This window comes from Vidua chalybeata, chromosome 2 (assembly GCF_026979565.1).
Source record: "Vidua chalybeata isolate OUT-0048 chromosome 2, bVidCha1 merged haplotype, whole genome shotgun sequence".
Lineage (NCBI taxonomy): Eukaryota > Metazoa > Chordata > Aves > Passeriformes > Viduidae > Vidua > Vidua chalybeata.
This window is the reverse complement of record NC_071531.1, coordinates 5,941,642-5,959,625: the sequence shown is the minus strand read 5'-3', so window position 1 is coordinate 5,959,625 and position 17,984 is coordinate 5,941,642. Positions and strand designations below refer to the sequence as shown.

Here is a 17,984-nt window from a genome sequence, read left to right as displayed (position 1 = left end):
TTTGCCTTTCTTGCTCATCGGGAAATTCCTTTCCACCAAAACTGGTACATAAGTATGAAAAAAAGTAGGGTAGAAGCCACTGCAAAGAACAGCAGAAGAGTTCTTTCAAATTATGTATCTTAGAAAGAAAAAAAATATATATCCAGAACTGTAGAAAGTCACATATAAACTCCCAAGCTTTTAAAGCCAGGAAGATATTAGCCACAAAACACTGATTCCATGTGCATCCCCATTCACCAAATGCCTGTTATTAAAAACACCTAAAATATCAAAAGAACAGTTCCCAAACTAATATATCCCATCAGGAAATATTTCAATGGAAGACATGAATTGGCTGATGCAAATACGTTCTGATTCAGGCAGAATTCCATAGGAATGTTTATCTCCTTTTAAATTTAGCACAAATTTAAGCCTACTGATTTAAGCACAATTTAAGCCTAACTGATCACTGATTTGCAGGTGTCAGTGATACACAGAGAGGCTGAAGTAGTGTCAGCTTTAAGACCCAAAACTGAAATTTCCCTTCTTGCTGCTGGCTGGCAGCGGAAATGGCCTTGAGACTGCGGGTCTTGCACAACCCCAGAGTTTCATGTTCATTGTGCGCAACGTAATCACATTCCCAGGATGACTAAAACCAAGAAAAAATAAAACATGAACATGGCAGGCTTTAACCATTGCTGTGACAGCTTTGTGCTGCATGTCACAAACGCTCCCGTTGGCAAAGAGGTCCCAGCTGGGTTGGAGCTCCTGACAATAAACAAGGCAAACACAGCCACTGATGTGGAGCAAAAAATGAAACTGTCGAGACCGAGAACCGCAGCTTTCAAACACCCGGGTGGTGCTAAAACACCCCCTCACCAACACACCTACGACAGCTCCAGGTGCAGTTCTGTTCTCTATCAAATCCCATTTAGCTATTTACAGAATATAAATATAGAATAAATATGCTATTTATACAAGCATACACCTAACGTACTTTGAAACACAACTTTCCCGGTTGCCAGGCAGGATTCTTCGAGATCTCCGAGCGCACCGGGTGCAGTCCCTGCCCTCCCCCGGGGCTGGGGACCGATCTCCAGCACCTCGCAGAGCCAAGGGGACGCCGCTGCCTCCGCGCTATGGCAAAAGCTGCCGAGCCCCGGCTCCCCAGCAGCGGTGAGGGGCGTCCCGCCGGACGGGGACCGGCGGCCTCCCCGCAGGGCACATGGGTTTGCGGGAGCCGGGATCGCACATCCAGCGGCCCCGACGAGGGTCTGGAAAGGGCTCAGTGGGGACGGGCGGGTGCCCGAGCCCCGCACACGGCCGGGCCGGGCTGTGCCAGGTACCCGCTCCCGCTGCCGCGCTCGGAAAGCGGAAATCCCCGGCGGAGGAGGCGTGGGAGGGAAGAGGGAACGGCCCAAGGCGGGCAGCTGGTGCTCGGCTCGGCTCAGCACGGCTGGTTCGGCACGGCTCCGGCACGATGAAGCCGCGAGGGTGAGTGGTGGCCGCGGGGGAAGGGTCGCTGCTGCCGCTCCGTGCGCGCTGGGACGCGGCGGCCGCTTCCCGGGCAGGGATGTGCATCCATCCCCCTTAGGGAAACGCGAGTTTTGCTGCTGCAGCGGGCAGGGATGTGCATCCCCCTTAGGGAAACGCGAGTTTTGCTGCTGCAGCGGGCAGAGATGCGCATCCCCCTTAGGGAAACGCGAGTTTTGCTGCTGCAGCGGGCAGGGAAAGCGCTGGCGGAGGTTGGGCTGCTTAACTGCAGTCAGGGCGACCTCCGGACCCGGGACAGGCTGCGGAGCAGGTCCCGTCCGCCCGCAGCGCTCCCGGAGCCGCGGGAGGGGGCGGGGAGCCGGGATGGGGGAGCCGGGGGTTGCCAGAGCTCCCCGTCAGCCCGGGCAGGGATCCCCTGTCCCTACGCGGCCATCGAGGGCTCCAGGCAATTTACGGGCCTTTTATGGATGTTTTCAGCGGAAGGGTTGCGATGAGACGTGACTCACCTGGGGTTTATTGCCCCAGCTAGCGCTGCTTTACAGCAGGTGTTAAAAAAGCTCCGCAGGTGACCTGCTTAGGGCAGTGATCGAAACGATGCCCCTCGCCTTGTGTCGCCACAAGGCTAGGGGACAAAGTGGGTATTAGTAGTGGAGCAAAGTCCCCAAAGTTGTTATTGCAAGCATCAGGATATCTCTTGCCTGGCTAGAGTGTGCCACAGCAGCGATATCCCATGGCATTAAGATGAGTAGTGATGAAAAAGTTGAGGTGCTGGTAGGAGGAATCATTTCACCCATGAAAGGGGAAGTGCAACTTTCTCCTGTTTCACACGGCATTTAAAAACACTTGCAGAAGAGGAAGGTGTGGGAAAGAATTGAAAAAGTTAAAAAGTTTAATTTTTTTTTTTTAAATTAGGAGAGCAAGACCTGAAGAAGGTAGTGCAGCTATGCCAGCACTTAATTGAGCTCACTGCTAGTGATGGACACAGGATCTGAGTGAATGTAGAGGGCAAAATCTGAGTGAATGTAGAGAGCAGGCAGAGCATTTCTCCCTTTTTCCAACTGAAGCTTGGAACTAAAGCTATTCCAGGGGAACATCGTGGGTGGACACCGCCCCCACAAAACCACACCTGCCACTTCCTTCAAGAAGGAGGATGAGGCATCTCTGGATCTGTCTAACCTTGACTGTGGCATCACTTATTAAAATAAGAAATCAAGATCTGCTTTGTATACATACACACGAGAATCAGTTCTGGCTGAATATCTAAATGTCTGTTGGCATTAGCAAATGCCTACCATGGGAAATTCCCTAGAGAGTCACATAAGCATCAGTCAGTTACTGTTTTCATTCCATTCAAATGAGTTCCTATATGCACAGCGTCTAACTTGGGTTGGGAATAATAAAACAAACACAGGCATGGGATTAAGAAAGATTGAGGACTACATGAGCTGAGCTTACCAAGACAGACCTTTACAAGCCTGGCACAAAAGTGATGACTCCTGCACAGTGTAAAAAAAAAAAACAGGAATAAAATACAAATCCACGTGTAAAAGCCACTGTCAAAATCTTTATGCTTATGTTTATGCATTAGTAAAAGAAAATCTATTGTTGTTCTGTTTTGTAGAGTTGTATGTTTTACATCTTTGATATTGGTTAATAAACTATTTAATGTAAGAGAGGTAGTAGAAGAGACAGAACAGAATGCTTAGGTGTGCTTCCTTGGGAGATTTCCTTTGAGACTGATTGCAGATTTACTGAAGTAATAGAGCAGAAATTTTCCACTCTGGGCATCCACTTAAACTTTTCAAGCCTAATCTATCAAATCATTTCAAAGGACACAGAAAACGAAAATAAAGTGTTTTCTTTATACAGAAAATAATACAGTTCAGACTGGTTCTCCCCTAAAGTTTCTCCACCTCAGACTCTGGAAATGGGGCTTCAAGTAGAGGTAGATTTTGTGTCAGGAATGCCCTCTGCTTTCTGCATGGGAAGATGAATATGTTTGGGAATGTAATAATTTTCTTGGGGGGCAGGTGGGAAACTAGAGACACTCCTCTGCAGCAGAGGAGCCCCAGGTTGTGCCCAGGCAGGTGGTGGGAGTAAAGCTGGGCAGAAGCAAAGCTGTGCCTGGGAAATGATGTGTGAATTCCTGTGCTTGGCTGGACGAAGGAGCAGAAGCTGTGGGGAAAGGGCAGGAAGCCTGGAAGAGAGGGGACTTTGTAAAGCACAGCAAAGTGAGAAATGGCTGCTGAGGAGTGAGCTTAGGTTAGGCCTTGGAAGGAGGAGGGCCAGGCAAGGCAGGGTTGGTTTGGAGGGAAGGCAGTGACTGGCCTGGGTGGGAGACTCTGGAGCTCAATCCTGGACAGAAATGGCCTGCTGGGAGCTGCTGTCCCTTTGCCCCAGCCCAGGGCTCAGTGCTGGGCCTGGCTGAGGGCTGAGTGATGCCTTGAGAGGCTGCCTAGAACAGAGGCTGGACAGTGTTCAAAGAATAAAGTAGGGATTTATTAAAAAGGCTTTCAAAGGATACACCTTGGGCAGTACAAGAGCCTGGCTGAGGCTACACCCAAGATGATCACAAGTTTTCATACTTTTATAAAAGTTTTGGTCCATTTCTATGTAGGGGTAAATTGTCCAATTGCAGCTTCAGGTTATGCAGTCCCATCCTCTCAGATTGCTCTCCTCAATTTGCTGCTGTTTGCACTTTTTGGGCCTGAAGCTGTAATGGTGTGCTTGGTTTTGGGGCTGGAAAAGGATTGTTATGTCGGACTAAACTGAGGAGAACTTGCTAACACTTTATATGAAATTCAGAGTTATACACTAATGCAGTACAGAATCTGGAAAATATGAAAGCTAAAACTTAAGGCATCATGAGAACTCTGGGGGAAGGGAGCCAGCTGAACCCAGGTAGTGTTCTCAGTCCTGCTTGCAAAGGTGAGCTGGGTACACTGGTGACAGGCCAGCGCTCCTGTCACTCTGCCTGTCAGCTCAGCTTTGCAACCTTATTGCACCTGAGCAATATCAAGGTGCCCAGCTCAGCCACACAGTTCTCATTCCAAAACCTTTCCACCATCTTTCTTTCCCTTCCTACAGCAGCCTGGAGGAACAAGAGCGCAATTTGTAACTAGGTGTGGTGGTGAAAGGCTATTTTAAAGTAACTCACAGGGAAGTGCTGTCCATTTACCTCCCTTAAACCCCTGCGGGATGAATGGGTTAAACTGGGTTTCCTATGGCCTCCTTTCCTTTGGGGAAACTCCTGCACAGATTAGCCCCTCCTGAGTGATCAAACACACCAAATTCTTCCCAGCAAAAACCTTTGCACTGTTCTCCACTATCAGCAGGTTTCCTGTTTACACATTTTTACTCAGTGCACAACCTGGTGGGCAGCATGGTCAGCTGCTGTTTTCCTTTAACCAGACAAAATGATAACTCCTTGAGTTTCAGCAAAAGATTGGAAAACCTGGGTTTTGACCTGTGCAGCCACTGTCCCTCCCAGTGACCCAGATGGCCTCCAGAGCCTGTTTGTCCAGCAAACCAGTCGATTCTTTCAGAAGAGAAGACAGCCCCAACACCAGCTTCATGCCCTCTGCCCTGATTCCAATATTAGTGCATTTTGCTGCTATTTGTGGCCTTGGCCACCAAACCACTGCTGAGTTGTATAAACAGAAGTTTTGCAGCTGTCAAAAATGCAAATACTTAATGGGGCATTACATGGGAGCAGTACCTAATTTACCTACTTCTGCCACTATATTAAAACAATCAAAATTGGGTTTATTGCTTATTTAAACAACAGAGGTGCAAAGCCAGTTGTAACACCTGTTTGCTTTTCGTTTTAGGTACGGATTTCTGTTACTACTCCTTCTTATCCGGAAAGCTGGTAAGTTCAGAAAAACTCAGTAAAAATTTAACTGCCCTCCCTTTAATGTGTTTGGCCAAATGCACAGAGTAGTTGTAAAATGTACAACATGAACATCTCTGTGTTTTCTACAAGATACTGAAGAACTCCTCAGAGTGAAATGTTTCTCTGACATGCATCAGGGAAAGAAGACACAATCAATTTCTATCTGTTTCATTGCAGAGAACAGCAAGGGGCCTTATGGATGCTCTTGCTCTGATTGCTTTGCTTGCTTCAGAGACTTCCCTGTGTACTTAACTCTGTCAACAAAAGGCCTTAGAAGTGGAGTAATAAGAGCTGCTGATAAGCAGCTCTAACGTGCCTGTATACTCACGAGTAGCATTATACGTCATGGTAGCCAACACTAGTAATTTTACTACTGCTTATTAGTAGTACATTTACTTCTACTGTTAGTAATTTTACTTTTACTATTGTTCTAAAATATCCCTTGCAAAACAAACATAGAATTAAATCACACCACCTGGTCATATTTAAGTGTTTTTAAAGTTCTCTCGTCTGTTCTTGCTTAATCATTGAGAAGGACGTCAACAAAGTCACCAAGGAAACTCCTTGGCCCCAATATCAGGACAAACGGTACCAGATTCAGTCTCAACAGATTCTGGCTGGCCTGTTTCTGTTCAGTCATGGAGTTGCACCCATCTTGCCAGGGCATCCGTTTTCCTGGTTTCCCAAAATGTGAGCCAAGCAATTGTGCTGCAGTTCAAGCTTGTTATTTCAGTGTCAGTGCCGGGTAAACATCCTGCCTTTCTCCCTGCAAGCACTGTGTCTGCCTCAGTGGTAGTTTTAGATCAGGGTGCCCAACTCAGATGTGTAGATGAGCTGTTTCTGAGTCCAGTGCACCCTCACAAAGACAGGTCCCCCTTTAACACCTCCCTCCCACCTCACCACATGCTGTTTCTGCATTTCCAAACCTCCACTCCTGTCATCTTTCCCTCAGTCATCCACCCACATAATCCCTTCCCCCAGCTGTAATCTCTCCCATCCAGCCCCATGCCTGACCCCTCTTGCCTGGCACTCACAACACAAACACTGCTTTGGTGCCACCTACCAGTTGCACCAAAACCAGTGAGGTTTTGGCTGCTGCTCTGGAGGGGATGGATCCAGCAGGGAGGCTGTGGGCAGAGCTGCCCAGCCTGGTGGGACTCACTGAGCTGTGCTTTCTGCATCAGCTGTCAGGCACCTCGTGCCTTTGCCTTGCTCACATGGAGCAGAGGCTGCCTTTCTCATGTCCAAAAGGCAGGAAAAGTGTTGTGAAAGCCAGATACAGTCCTGACTTTACCTCAAGTGACCCTGAAGACGTAAATGTCTAATGAATGTGTCACTGGAGCTATCTGGGCGTGCTGGTTTGCCAGCTGAGTGTATTTGTTCAGAGTTTGTCACTGATAGTAGCAGTAAAAAGTGGTTGCTTTGTCATGCCAGCTTTGAGAAATATTGCTTTTACTCCCCTTCTTAATTTTTTGAGTCCCAAAATAATGGCAGTACTCTTACTTATCAGTGTTACCACTTCTTGTGATCTAAGTGGAGTTATTTGGCATTTTTATTAATTTAAAAAAAAGAAGAAGTGATTATTGAAGCATAAGTATGAGGACTTGAGTATGTGTCTGCAGTCAGTATGCAAAGTGAAATGTATCTATCCATGGGGCTAGGAATGATTAACACTGCTTGGCTCTCAGAGAAAAGGTCCCTTTGGACAATGCACAGACAAATGGACATGTAGAGAATTAGCCACTGGAAATCTGGGGGATAGGAATGACTGTGAAGAGAGCATACTCACCTACCTGCTATAAAACTAATACCAGACTCTCTATATGTGGTATAACGGACTCGAAAATATTTTTTTCCCCCACATAACCTCCCTTTTTTCTCTCTCTCTCTCTTTTAATCTTGTAGTTACTGCACTAGATAAGAAGAACATCATCAGTAAACTTGGAGACAATGTCACACTAAGTTGCATTTATAATGAAAAAAAACCCTTGCAATTAAAAAATCTACGGGTATATTGGCAAATAGCTGATGATTCCTATCAGGAAAAGTGTTCAGTTGTACATGCACTGATCTCTGGCCAAGATGATAACAGTAATCAGTGTATTCACTTTAAAGACAGGACTCAATTATTCTGGGATAGGTTGGAAAATGGTGATTTTTCTCTGCTATTGCTAAATGTCAGCCAGAGTGATGGACATACATACAAATGCATAGTGCAGGAGAAAACTGAACTTCCCAAAGTGATTCACCAGGCAGAAGTGGTTCTCAGCTTAGCAGGTAAGAACTTGTGTCACTTTGCCCAAATTCTCATTTCCACTTTTCAGATTTGTGGTATTATATTTAAGCACACCTTTTTTTTTTTTTTTTGAAACACACTTCTGCCCTTTGCTGAAATGAAGTCTGCTCTAGTAAATTTAAATGTTACAGACAGGGAATATAAACCTTGCATGCATGTAAAAACTGTTCACCCAGCATGTGTTTCTTTCTTCTTGTTTTTCATGGGTATGAGAGCTCTTGCATGTGACTGGGTGACAGCAGCTGAAGTTGGTCCTTTCTTCCTTTGGGTTTGGCTTTAGCTTTCTGCTCTCCCAGTGATTCTCTCAGCTCTCTGGTTTACAGACCAAACCTGCAGGTGTTTCTCTTTCAAGTCATGAGGGTGGTGTGAAACCCAACAGTTTGTTCAGAATCCATCTCAAAATTTTGCCTTTCCAGTATGTTTCAAAACGTCAACAACTCTTTCTTTTTCTTCTTGCTCTCCAGCAAGTTACAGCCAACCAATACTCAGTGGACCAATAAGAAACAGTGACAGCACTGGAGAGGAGGTGACCTTTTGCTGCAGGTCTGGCAATGGATACCCAAAGCCCAATGTTTACTGGATCAATAAAGTGAACAACAGTCACCTGACTCCATCAAAAACAGAGATCATACCCCACGACGATGGCACTTTCAGCGTTTTTAGCACACTGAAGGTGAAAGCCACTTCCAACATGCAAATAGAGTGCTCCATAGAAAATGAGATGCTGAAGGAAAATCTATCAGCCAACTGTAAGTTCCCTCATGCTGCCTCTGTTTTCTAGGTAGCAGGAATATCAAGCAGCGTGTCTCTGTCTGTAGATGCACCCTAACGAGGGCTATGCATTAATTCAGTAGCTCCAAAATGTTCTGAGGTCTTGGGCTTTGTTTCAAGCTCCATTTATGCTTAGTCATGGACCTGATTTTTAAATCTTAAATTCACTGAAGTGAATAACCCACCAAGTGTGTTATGACAACAGCACTGAGAAGCTCTTGCATCTGAGGCAGCTGATGAGCTTAACCTTTTAGTTCCTCAGGAACATGACGGTTTGAGGAGTCAGGTGGTTTTTTAGGGGCCACCATACAGCAGATCCATGATTTCTGACACCCTAGCCAATGGCCTTGCAATACTAACATTTGCTTTTTACTCTGTCGAGTTCCAAAGTTCAATTTCCAGTTTCTCCAAAACTCAATTTAATACTGTTCACAACTTAAACTAGGTCTGCAGCAAATGGGCAATATGAGCTCAAAAGAACAATGTACCTTACAGCACAAGTATAATGTGCTAATTATTGCTGATGTGATGATTAATAGTAAAAGCAAGTATTTAGTCACTCAACTCTTCACAAAACCAGAAAGCTATTAAAAAAAAAAAAAAGTATTAAGAAGTTATAATTACAGTACCACTGCTGCAGTTCATTATTTCCAAAAAGCTGTGTAAAGAATCTGTCTGGAGTGGGAAGGCTGATGTGGAGGTGGCATCTGTCTGGAGTGGGAAGGCTGATGTGGAGGTGGCTGTTTTATCCCACTGCTGTTCCGGTTCCTATTCCACACTTTTCTTTCACAGGTGTCTGCACCCTGGTGCAAGGAGGTTGGAATATTTCCATAACTGTAGCTGGATACCCACAGCTAATTTGCCTGAACACCCCAAACACTGATCCCATGAATGTAGGCAAACAATATAAACTATTTCCAGGAATAAAAATTGAACATGTGAGCAGAAGTTGCACAGTAGAGTGTTTATGTGATAGTATACCATGCTGTCATCCCAAATTAAAGGAAAACTAAGTAACCTCATCATTAGTTTCCTAATGGCATTGTCATGTTGTCGACTGAGGGAAAAGATCTTCCTATCACTCTTTTTGTGGGTGTTTTTAAAGTCTCTCAACTGCACTTGAAAGAGTAAGAGATGTGATCGGAAACCTTCAGTTTGCAGCAATGAGTGAACATTCTTCAGAGAAACAGGTTTTCACCCATTTTTCTGAATACTATCAGGTTTACATTACAGATTCTATATAGATTTATTTTCAGCTGAGTCTAGATACAAGCCCAAACATACAGTCTCTCAAAGCTGGAGGGAAAGAAGAAAAAGGAAGAAAGAAAGATGGATGCATTATGATGACAGGGAAGAGTAAACTGGTATTTAGACATAATTACTTGGAGATGTGTCTCACTCAGAAGGAATCACCAAAATCACGGTGATATGAATAGCATAAATCTTGACTCCTTCAGAATTTTTTATGCATGTAAAACATGGTGAAATATTTGCCTGGTATGAAATATGAAAATTTACACCTTATGACATCCTTTTCTATTTTATTCTAGACACACAACAAAAGAAAAGCAGTGGTTCTGGCACAGAAAGTGACAGAAACCCAGAAAAAAAAGGACGAGGTGCTCAAGCAGCTGGCATCATTGGCATTGTCTCTGTGATAGGTCTTCTAACTGGTTTAATCTGCTGCCTGTGGAGAAGGAGGTCCTCTAATCTAGTGTCCTATAAAGGTAATGAGACACTTCATTTGCATGACCAAATTATAAGAATCCTTTTTCACTTGCCAAAATAATGTTATCCAACAGGAAGAGATAAAGTATGACTAAGCTACCTGCACTTGGCAGTGGGAAATCATGGCATTAACAAAAACTTGGAGTGCCCTGGGAGGAAGTGTAGTGCCCCAGGATATGTTATTCTTTATGATTTTCTCTTCCTGTGTCTGAGCCTTTCTTCCTGTTTCTGTGTCTTTCTCCAAGCTGGGTTTGTTCAGCCTGGAGAAAAGGAGACTCAGAGGTGACCTTATCACTCTCTACAACTCCCTGAAGGGTAGTTGTAGTCAGATGGCGTTGGTTTCTTCCTCCAGGCAGCACTGACAGAACCAGAGGACAGAGTCTCAAGCTGCACCAAGGGAAATATAGGTTGGATATAAGGAAAAAGTTTCTTACAGAAAGGGTGATAAAGTTCTGGAATGTCTGCCCAGGGAGGTGGTGGAGTCACCATCCCTGGGTGTGTTTAAAACAAGCCTGGATGTGGCACTGGGTGCCAGGGTTTAGTTGAGGTGTTAGGGCACGGGTTGGACTTGATGATCTTGAAGGTCTCTTCCAACCCAGTGATTCTGTGAATTCTGAGCCTCACAGGAAGTAGTTCCTGGATGTGAGAGTAACTCAGACTTTGTGTCTGTTCGGGCCATGGTTTGTCAGCTGTGATCCCTGCAGGCTCCTTCTGGACAGATGGCATGAAACAGGACTTGGGTCAGTAGCTCACTCAGCTTAGCACAGTTCGAAGCAGGTAGCAGAGCATAATTCAATCCTGAGAGCTTTAGAGTCACTGGCTGGATGATTAAGAGTCAGGATCCTGCTGGGATCAAGCAGAAATGTAGCTGGTCTCACTGTCACATGGGTACCCTCGTGTAGCTGGATTTGTGTGACTCTAAAAAAGCTCTAAAAGACATCTTGTGGACCAGATGGAGTCTTCTAATGTAGCTGAGCACTTGCTCTAAGCCCCTATCCAGGAACTAACATCTAAGGGACAGAACAGGGACAACTACACTTTTCATGGACAAGGACAATCCATGTTTTCAGTCCATGCCCTCTTCCTCAATGTTAGCAACCCTGGGTGCCTCAGAAAAGATGAGGGGAAAGCAGGGTCATGACCTCGTCCAGGATCTGCAGCAGCTCTTGTAAAAGTCATGTCCTTCCCTCAGAAACAACCCAAGAGAGAGGCAGGACTCTGTCCCAGGATGGGGAGCAGGGCTATCACTTCAATCCCAAAATCTCTCCTTTCTGAAAGGGTAGCCTGGGTTGTAAGCAAATAGAATATTGGACTGCATTTTACAGAACATTTAGTACATTGAACCCTCAGCTTTGGTGGATGTTGCTTAATATTAATCTCATTTTTCTGAAGTCTGTTGTCTATTCCACATGCTGAAACCCATGCATTTGTTTCAACAGATGTTCAACAAAGAGAAGACCAAGGAGGACTCAGCTGTAAGTATTAAAAAGATATTATTTTGTTTGTCTCAAGTGACTTAACTTCATAGCTTCAGTACTCAAGTTCAGCAGAAGCCTTTAGATTAGACTGCCTGGATGATACAAAGTGAAGCATTTTTGTAGGCACTACATCCTAGGTGGTCTTTAACTGGGTTACAGGGACAGCATTTGCATCATATCTGTGAATCTCAGCCTATATACACCCAATTTTTTAAAAAAACCTCCTTTCCTAGAAAAAACATGCTTTTCAGACCTTCACCATGTCCATATTCTTATAAGCAAGAAGGCAATATTGCAGGCCAGCTGGTTTACAAATTAATTTGTTATTTATAGTAGGGAAAAAATGAAAATTGGGTAAAAAAAAGAAGACAGATTTGGAAAAAAAATTGGACAGGGGACTTACAAGAGTACAGGGTGAAATATCTGCCTATTTGATATCTCATTTGGTATTTTTTACTGAATCTAATGACTGTTGCCTGTGTGTCTCTGCAGAACAAGCAGAAAATACTGTGGTTTCACTAAAACTGTAATAGTTAAAGCATAGTTTGCTGTAGCAGATGCTGTGAATGTACCCAATTCATAGTATCAAACAGAAGCAAAATAAGCCTTAAATGAAAAAACTTTTTCTGGAACTTCTTTGACAGTCATGGAAACTGAGTTAACTGACAGTTATTTTCCAGACCGCGGCATAATCCCCAACATTTGTGTTTGTTAAACATCAACAGCCATTGCACTCCCTCCTGCAGAGCATAATCCATGGAGGAGGATGGATTTTCTCCTTAAAATAAGAGACATTTTCTCCTTTTGTTCCTGGGAACTGCACTGACATAACACAAGCAGCTCATTTAAGGTCAAATTTTTCTTCTCCAGACTTACTTATACCAGGCCCTCCTTGGTTAGATCCCTGGACTTAGCCCATTAGTAAAAAAACATCTGTGACATAAGTAAATATTTATCTTGTATTGAAGGCTGCTGTAGCATGATTTGTTCATTAAGGACAAAGCAAAGGCACCTTCCAGGCACTGTGTTTTCATGGTCATTTCTCCCCTCGACTTGTGGAAGAGGAGGTGGGACAGCAGCTTTGGTGGCTCACTGATGACAGCAGCTGTCCCATCTCTGAGGGCCATGTTTTGGGCAACCCAATTTAAGGGCAACTTGGATCAATACCAGAGAAATGAAAATGGTCCAGGGAATGTGATCTCTGGTGAGAGATTGGTTATGTCTGTTTAGGCTGGAGAAGGCCAGGCTGATTAAGGACACAATAACAGCCCTCTTCAGAGTGTCTTTTGAGAGGATGGGACAAGTTATTTATTGTGCTAACCCAGCTGACACTGCAATTAAGGCACAGCAGACTTAAACACAGGAGATTTAAGCCAGATGTTAGAAGAAATTGTCTGAGGGTAATGGTTGTTGAGCACTGAGGCAGAGTTTGTCCAGGCTATCAAGCCTCCATCAGTCCAGGTTTGCTGCTTTGTGATTTCTTAACAAAAGAGAAAATCAGTATCTGTCAGGAATTATTTAGAAATAAAGTTGATACTACCTTAGTACAAAAGATGAGCTCTAGGAGAAATTCTAGCGTAATTCAGTCATTATATGGTAGTTTGGTAGTTGTGTGTAGTAGATGGGGATAAGGCCTTGGGGAGGTGCATCCAGGGGGATGCTCTGCCACAGCATTTTGCTTTTCAATACTGCTGTAAATGCACTTCTGCTTCTGGCACCTTATGAAGAAGGCCAGGTTGTTTCATGGCAGTGAGAATCCTGAAGACTGCAAACTAAAATGAAATTACTGAAACTAACTTTGCTGTTACAAAGGCAAAAAAGAGTTTGGAAACTGGGAGGAAGGCAGATTGTAAAGAAGAGTAGCTCCATCCTGGTGGGATTAGTCTCTCCAGACACCCATTCCAGTCAGTGGGGCAGGATGCCCTGGTGAGGAGAAATTCAGAGCTGGAGCAATTCTGAACTATTACCTGAAGGAATCCCTTCATTTCCTGAGAGGAGGCTGAGGCAACTGTTTTCTCTTGGCCACAGAGAGGCTTTGTGCATCTCATTCTCTGAAGTAGCTTTAAAGGAACCCAAGGTAACACTGATATCCCTTCACAAGGGAGGCCACTTTTTCCATTTGAAAATGGAAAGGCACTTCCAGACTGTGGCATGAGGACAGAAATCCCCCAGTGTCTTGGGTACCCAGGCAGGACTTCTCCCCTTTCAGTTCTCTCTCAGCAGCATGACTATGTCTTTTCCATAGCTTTGCAGCTTGTTCCACTGGTTACGTAGGAATGATTCTTTCTGGGGAAGTTTTTTTGTCTATTTTTTTATAAAAATAAGTTATTTTTGTTTTTACAGCACCTGCCTAAATGGAAGGTCTGCCAACAATTTGAGCAGCTGGAGATGTGTCAAGAGAAGCATCACTCCCTCAGTGGCAGCATTATTTGTAATACAAGTGACAGATTTCTGCCAAGAGAGATGGCAAAAAAAAAAAAAAAAGCTTCTAGAACACAAGAGAGAGGAAAATCTGCAGGATTTTCATTCCAGCCACTGACTGTGTGCACAGCTGTGTCACAGTTGTGTCACCACTCCAGCTCAGCACTTTGGACAGTCCTCTGTGATTGTCAGTGATTTGGGCACCTGTACTGGGGAAAGCAGAAAGGCTGGGACTCAGCTGCTCTGTGCCAGACCACTGGAAGCTGGTGACTGTTCAGTCCCTCATCATGATCCTTGAGCACTGTCAGAAGCAGAACCAGCCACATTTCAGGAGCATGGGACGTTCTTGCTGTCACCTTACCCTGAGAATGGCTACTGCATGTGAAGAAAGGCAGCTAAAACAAAGCAAGAGAACGGAAGGGCTCTGCAGAGTGAGATTTGTGACCTCTTCCACGTTTCTCTCTCTAGAGAACAGTCCTTTAATTGTCTCTTTTCACCAGCTGCTTCTCTGTAGAGAACCAGGCAGAGCACTTTGACCCAGACCTCCAAAAACAGGAGTTGCTCTAATGGGGTCAAATACTGAATGTGTTATCATAAGGGAAGGTGCCTTCTTTAAGCCTTGATAGCAATATTTTGGTTTTTACCAAATATTCCACCAAAAAGGGGACTTCCACTTTCAACAGGAGCCAGCTGTGAGAAAAAACAGGCTGTGGAAATCTGTCCAATTAAAAATAGTGCTCTCTGCTATGTGAATGTCATGTTACCTGGACTTACCCTTCTCAAGATGGAACAAAAACTGTGGTTGAGCTCTGCTTGATTCAACCAAATTTTATTTAAGCATCTCCCCGTGACTTCCAGGGAGGATTTTAAACTGAAGGTCTTAAACTAAACTTGTGCTTGTGTCTTATCCTGCACACATCGAACAAAACAAAAAAGAACAAAAACCAAATTCTATCAGTGCGTTGTCCATGAATGTCCAGAAAGCCAAGAACTGCATTTTCCTTGTGCCAGTGCATGTGCCTTGCTGCTTCAGCCCCAAGTCAGCCAGACTGACTGTCTGGAAATAGCAAAACAGTAAACTTTGCTGATGATATGAAATTTCGAAGGAGGAGGAATTTTTACTAGCTCTCCCAGATGGGACAGTTTCCCCATCTTGTCATTGGGGAATGGAGATTGTTATTTTAAACTGAGTTCTGGAAACACTTGACCTCTCCTGCACCAGTTGCTAGACTAAAATTTTATGATTTTTGTGAATAAGTCATAGCCTTATTTGTTCTTGCTCTGTGTGCACTCCAGTATCAACTCTGTGCTCAGACACTGATTTTTCATATCAAGATCAGCTTTCAATTCCCAGCCGAGTGGAAATTCTGTTGTACTCACATCACGTGGAAGCAGGACCATTTGGCAATAGTGCAGCAGTTGTCTTTTGTCAAAGCAATCCTCCCAGGGAGGCTCCCAGCCAAGTAGCTGTGCTGCTCTCATGTCCATGAATCCAGATACCAGGTATTTCCTGAGTCCAAATCTAGTCTTCAGTGTACTCTAAAGGGAACTTGCTTGAAGAAAGCTTGCAGACACCTCAAAAACGTGAACATCTGTGCAGATGTGCAGGGCAACCATTTCCTAGTGGTTCAGTAAAAAGTCCTGCAGACATTTCCTTCTTCTCTGTCACATGAAGTTGTTTTGTGCAGCCTCTGGTGCTGCTGTACCTGACAGAAGCCTTTCCTACAAGTAGTTTTCCACTTTTATATTCTGCAACTGTGATGGTTCAGAGATGTAAGAAGTGACTGAGTAGTCACTCTGCAATGTGGTATTGAAACAAACTTAGACTGGTTGGATTTTCTTACTTCTGGGCTACTTCATGGATACACCTAAATACAAAAGCCTTTTCTTGCAACATCTGTGCTTTCATTTAGCTTAGGGTTCCAGCTATTCTTGGAGGTCAGTAAATCTGAGATGACAGTTGGTTGTTAGTAGTCAAAGGACTTGGGAATTTAATAATAACAGTTTTTGTCTTCACATGCCATGTTTATATTTTAAATAAAATCTATTCATTCTTCTGGATGTTTGACTAAATCTATCAACACACAGAAATAAATCAATCCAAGCCACTGCCTCCACCCAAAGTGGCAGTTTTACTTTTAGCCACATCCCATCCTTTTCAAAGGCCTCAGGTAAGGGGAGACAAACACAGCACAGAGCTGACCACCTTCGCTTTATTTTGGCTCACACAACAAAATCCCTGGAACAACACAACAAACTCCACAAAAGCCAGGCAGTAGCCTGAAGGCAGCACTAAGCCTGGGCTGATTCATCCATTTCTCACCCAACTTCACAACCCCAAGCAGAGCAAAGGTACAGCACACACTCCTGCTTCCACAACTGAAACCAGCTCATTGCACTCCCCCAGACCAGTCTTGCACAGGAGCACCAGCATCCCTCTGTTTGCCTTCATTAAAGACAGCAGCTCACTTAAACACATGCACAAGAGAGCAACAGTTGATGCAGCTTTGGAGGAGGACTAATAAATGGACTCACTTTCACAGAAAAGTGAAAGATTTTTGTTGTGGCATGGCTGGTAAACCACAAGTGGAAAGCCCCGAGAGAAAACAAGTGTTGCTACTTAGTGATCTGGATCCATCTGTCCTGTTGTCAAATTCACTATTTAAATCTTTTTACCTGTGAAAGCTGAAGTATCTCTTTTGCTCCAAAAAGCATTCCCTTTTTCCAGCTACCCTGACTCCAACACCTGCTCTCAGTAGCTGTTGTGCTATGTCAAAGAAAACTTATTTGTTGCTTTCCCAACTTGCAAAGTGAATCTTTCTCATATTTGTAGCAAACATGCACAAAAGGTAACGTTACCCCAAGTGTAATTTCTCTAACCTCTCTCTTTTCCAGAGGAACAGGAACTGCTCCAAAGGACAATTGAGTACAGCCTAACTCCACAGGAAGAAAATACCCCCACCCCCATAGCTGCTAGGCTCTCGGGACTTTTCCTCTCAATATGTGGTGGGCATTAGGGCCTTCACCACCTCCATGATACCACATGGGATGGAATCATTGTAATCTGGTCCCCCCCTTGAGGATCATTGTGGAGCTGCTGGAGCAAGCGTGGAACAGGGCTACAAAGGTGACTGGAGCGCCTCAGTGATGAGGAAACGCTGAGGGAGGTGGGCCTGTTCAGCCCCAAGAAGAGACAACTGAGAGAGGACTTCAGCCATGTCTGTCCCTGTCTGCAGGGAGGGGTCAGAGCAGGGAGCAGCCTCTGCTCCGTGGTGCTGAGACATGGGACAAGAGGAATGGGCAGAAACTGGTGGACAGAAAGTTCCACCTGAAAATGAGGAAGAACTTTTTGTTGAGGGTGGCTGAGCACTGGAACAGGAGGCCCAGAGAGACTCTGGAGATGCTCAAAAGCTGTCTGGACACAATCCTGAGTAACACATTCTAGGGGACTGCATGAGCAGGGAGGCTGGACTAGATGACCAGCTCTGGTCCTGTCCCAACTTACCCCTTCTTTGAGGTGATCTCCTCTGCATCTGGCACTCCAGGGAATTGCAGAGCAGTAGCTTCTATGTCATTCATCTCTCAGGATGCACTTATGTGACAACAGGTCAGTTTGTACAATTACCTTCCAACACAGGAAAAATGCTTCCAACATTTCATGTGTTATCAGCACCACTTGGCACAATTACTGCATCTGAACCATGCTCCCTGATGTCAAATGCAAGTCCTTGGCAGCTGCTCGTGACATTACTGCTGGTCATAAACTCCTTGTTTGCCTATTGTTAGGAAAGAGCCTGTCTCCCATTTCAGTCTGGCACAGAAAACTGCTATATAGGGATAGATGCTCATATATCAAGGATGCTTAGGCTGACCTTTGAACTCACCCAAAATAGGTCCCAACAGTTTACTAATAAATTACTTA

At 44.6% G+C, this 17,984-nt stretch overlaps 1 protein-coding gene across 1 annotated transcript; it reads left to right on the top strand.

The window, feature by feature from the left end:
- Nucleotides 1–1,204: 1,204 nt before the first annotated feature.
- ICOSLG (inducible T cell costimulator ligand) lies at nucleotides 1,205–16,123 on the top strand. The gene is given in 9 exon segments (XM_053932876.1): nucleotides 1,205–1,297; nucleotides 1,299–1,422; nucleotides 1,425–1,473; nucleotides 5,304–5,344; nucleotides 7,274–7,645; nucleotides 8,129–8,413; nucleotides 9,986–10,162; nucleotides 11,603–11,638; nucleotides 13,985–16,123. Coding segments are annotated over 9 exon segments (1,188 nt in total). The 3' UTR covers nucleotides 13,996–16,123.
- The last annotated feature ends 1,861 nt before the right edge of the window (nucleotides 16,124–17,984 follow it).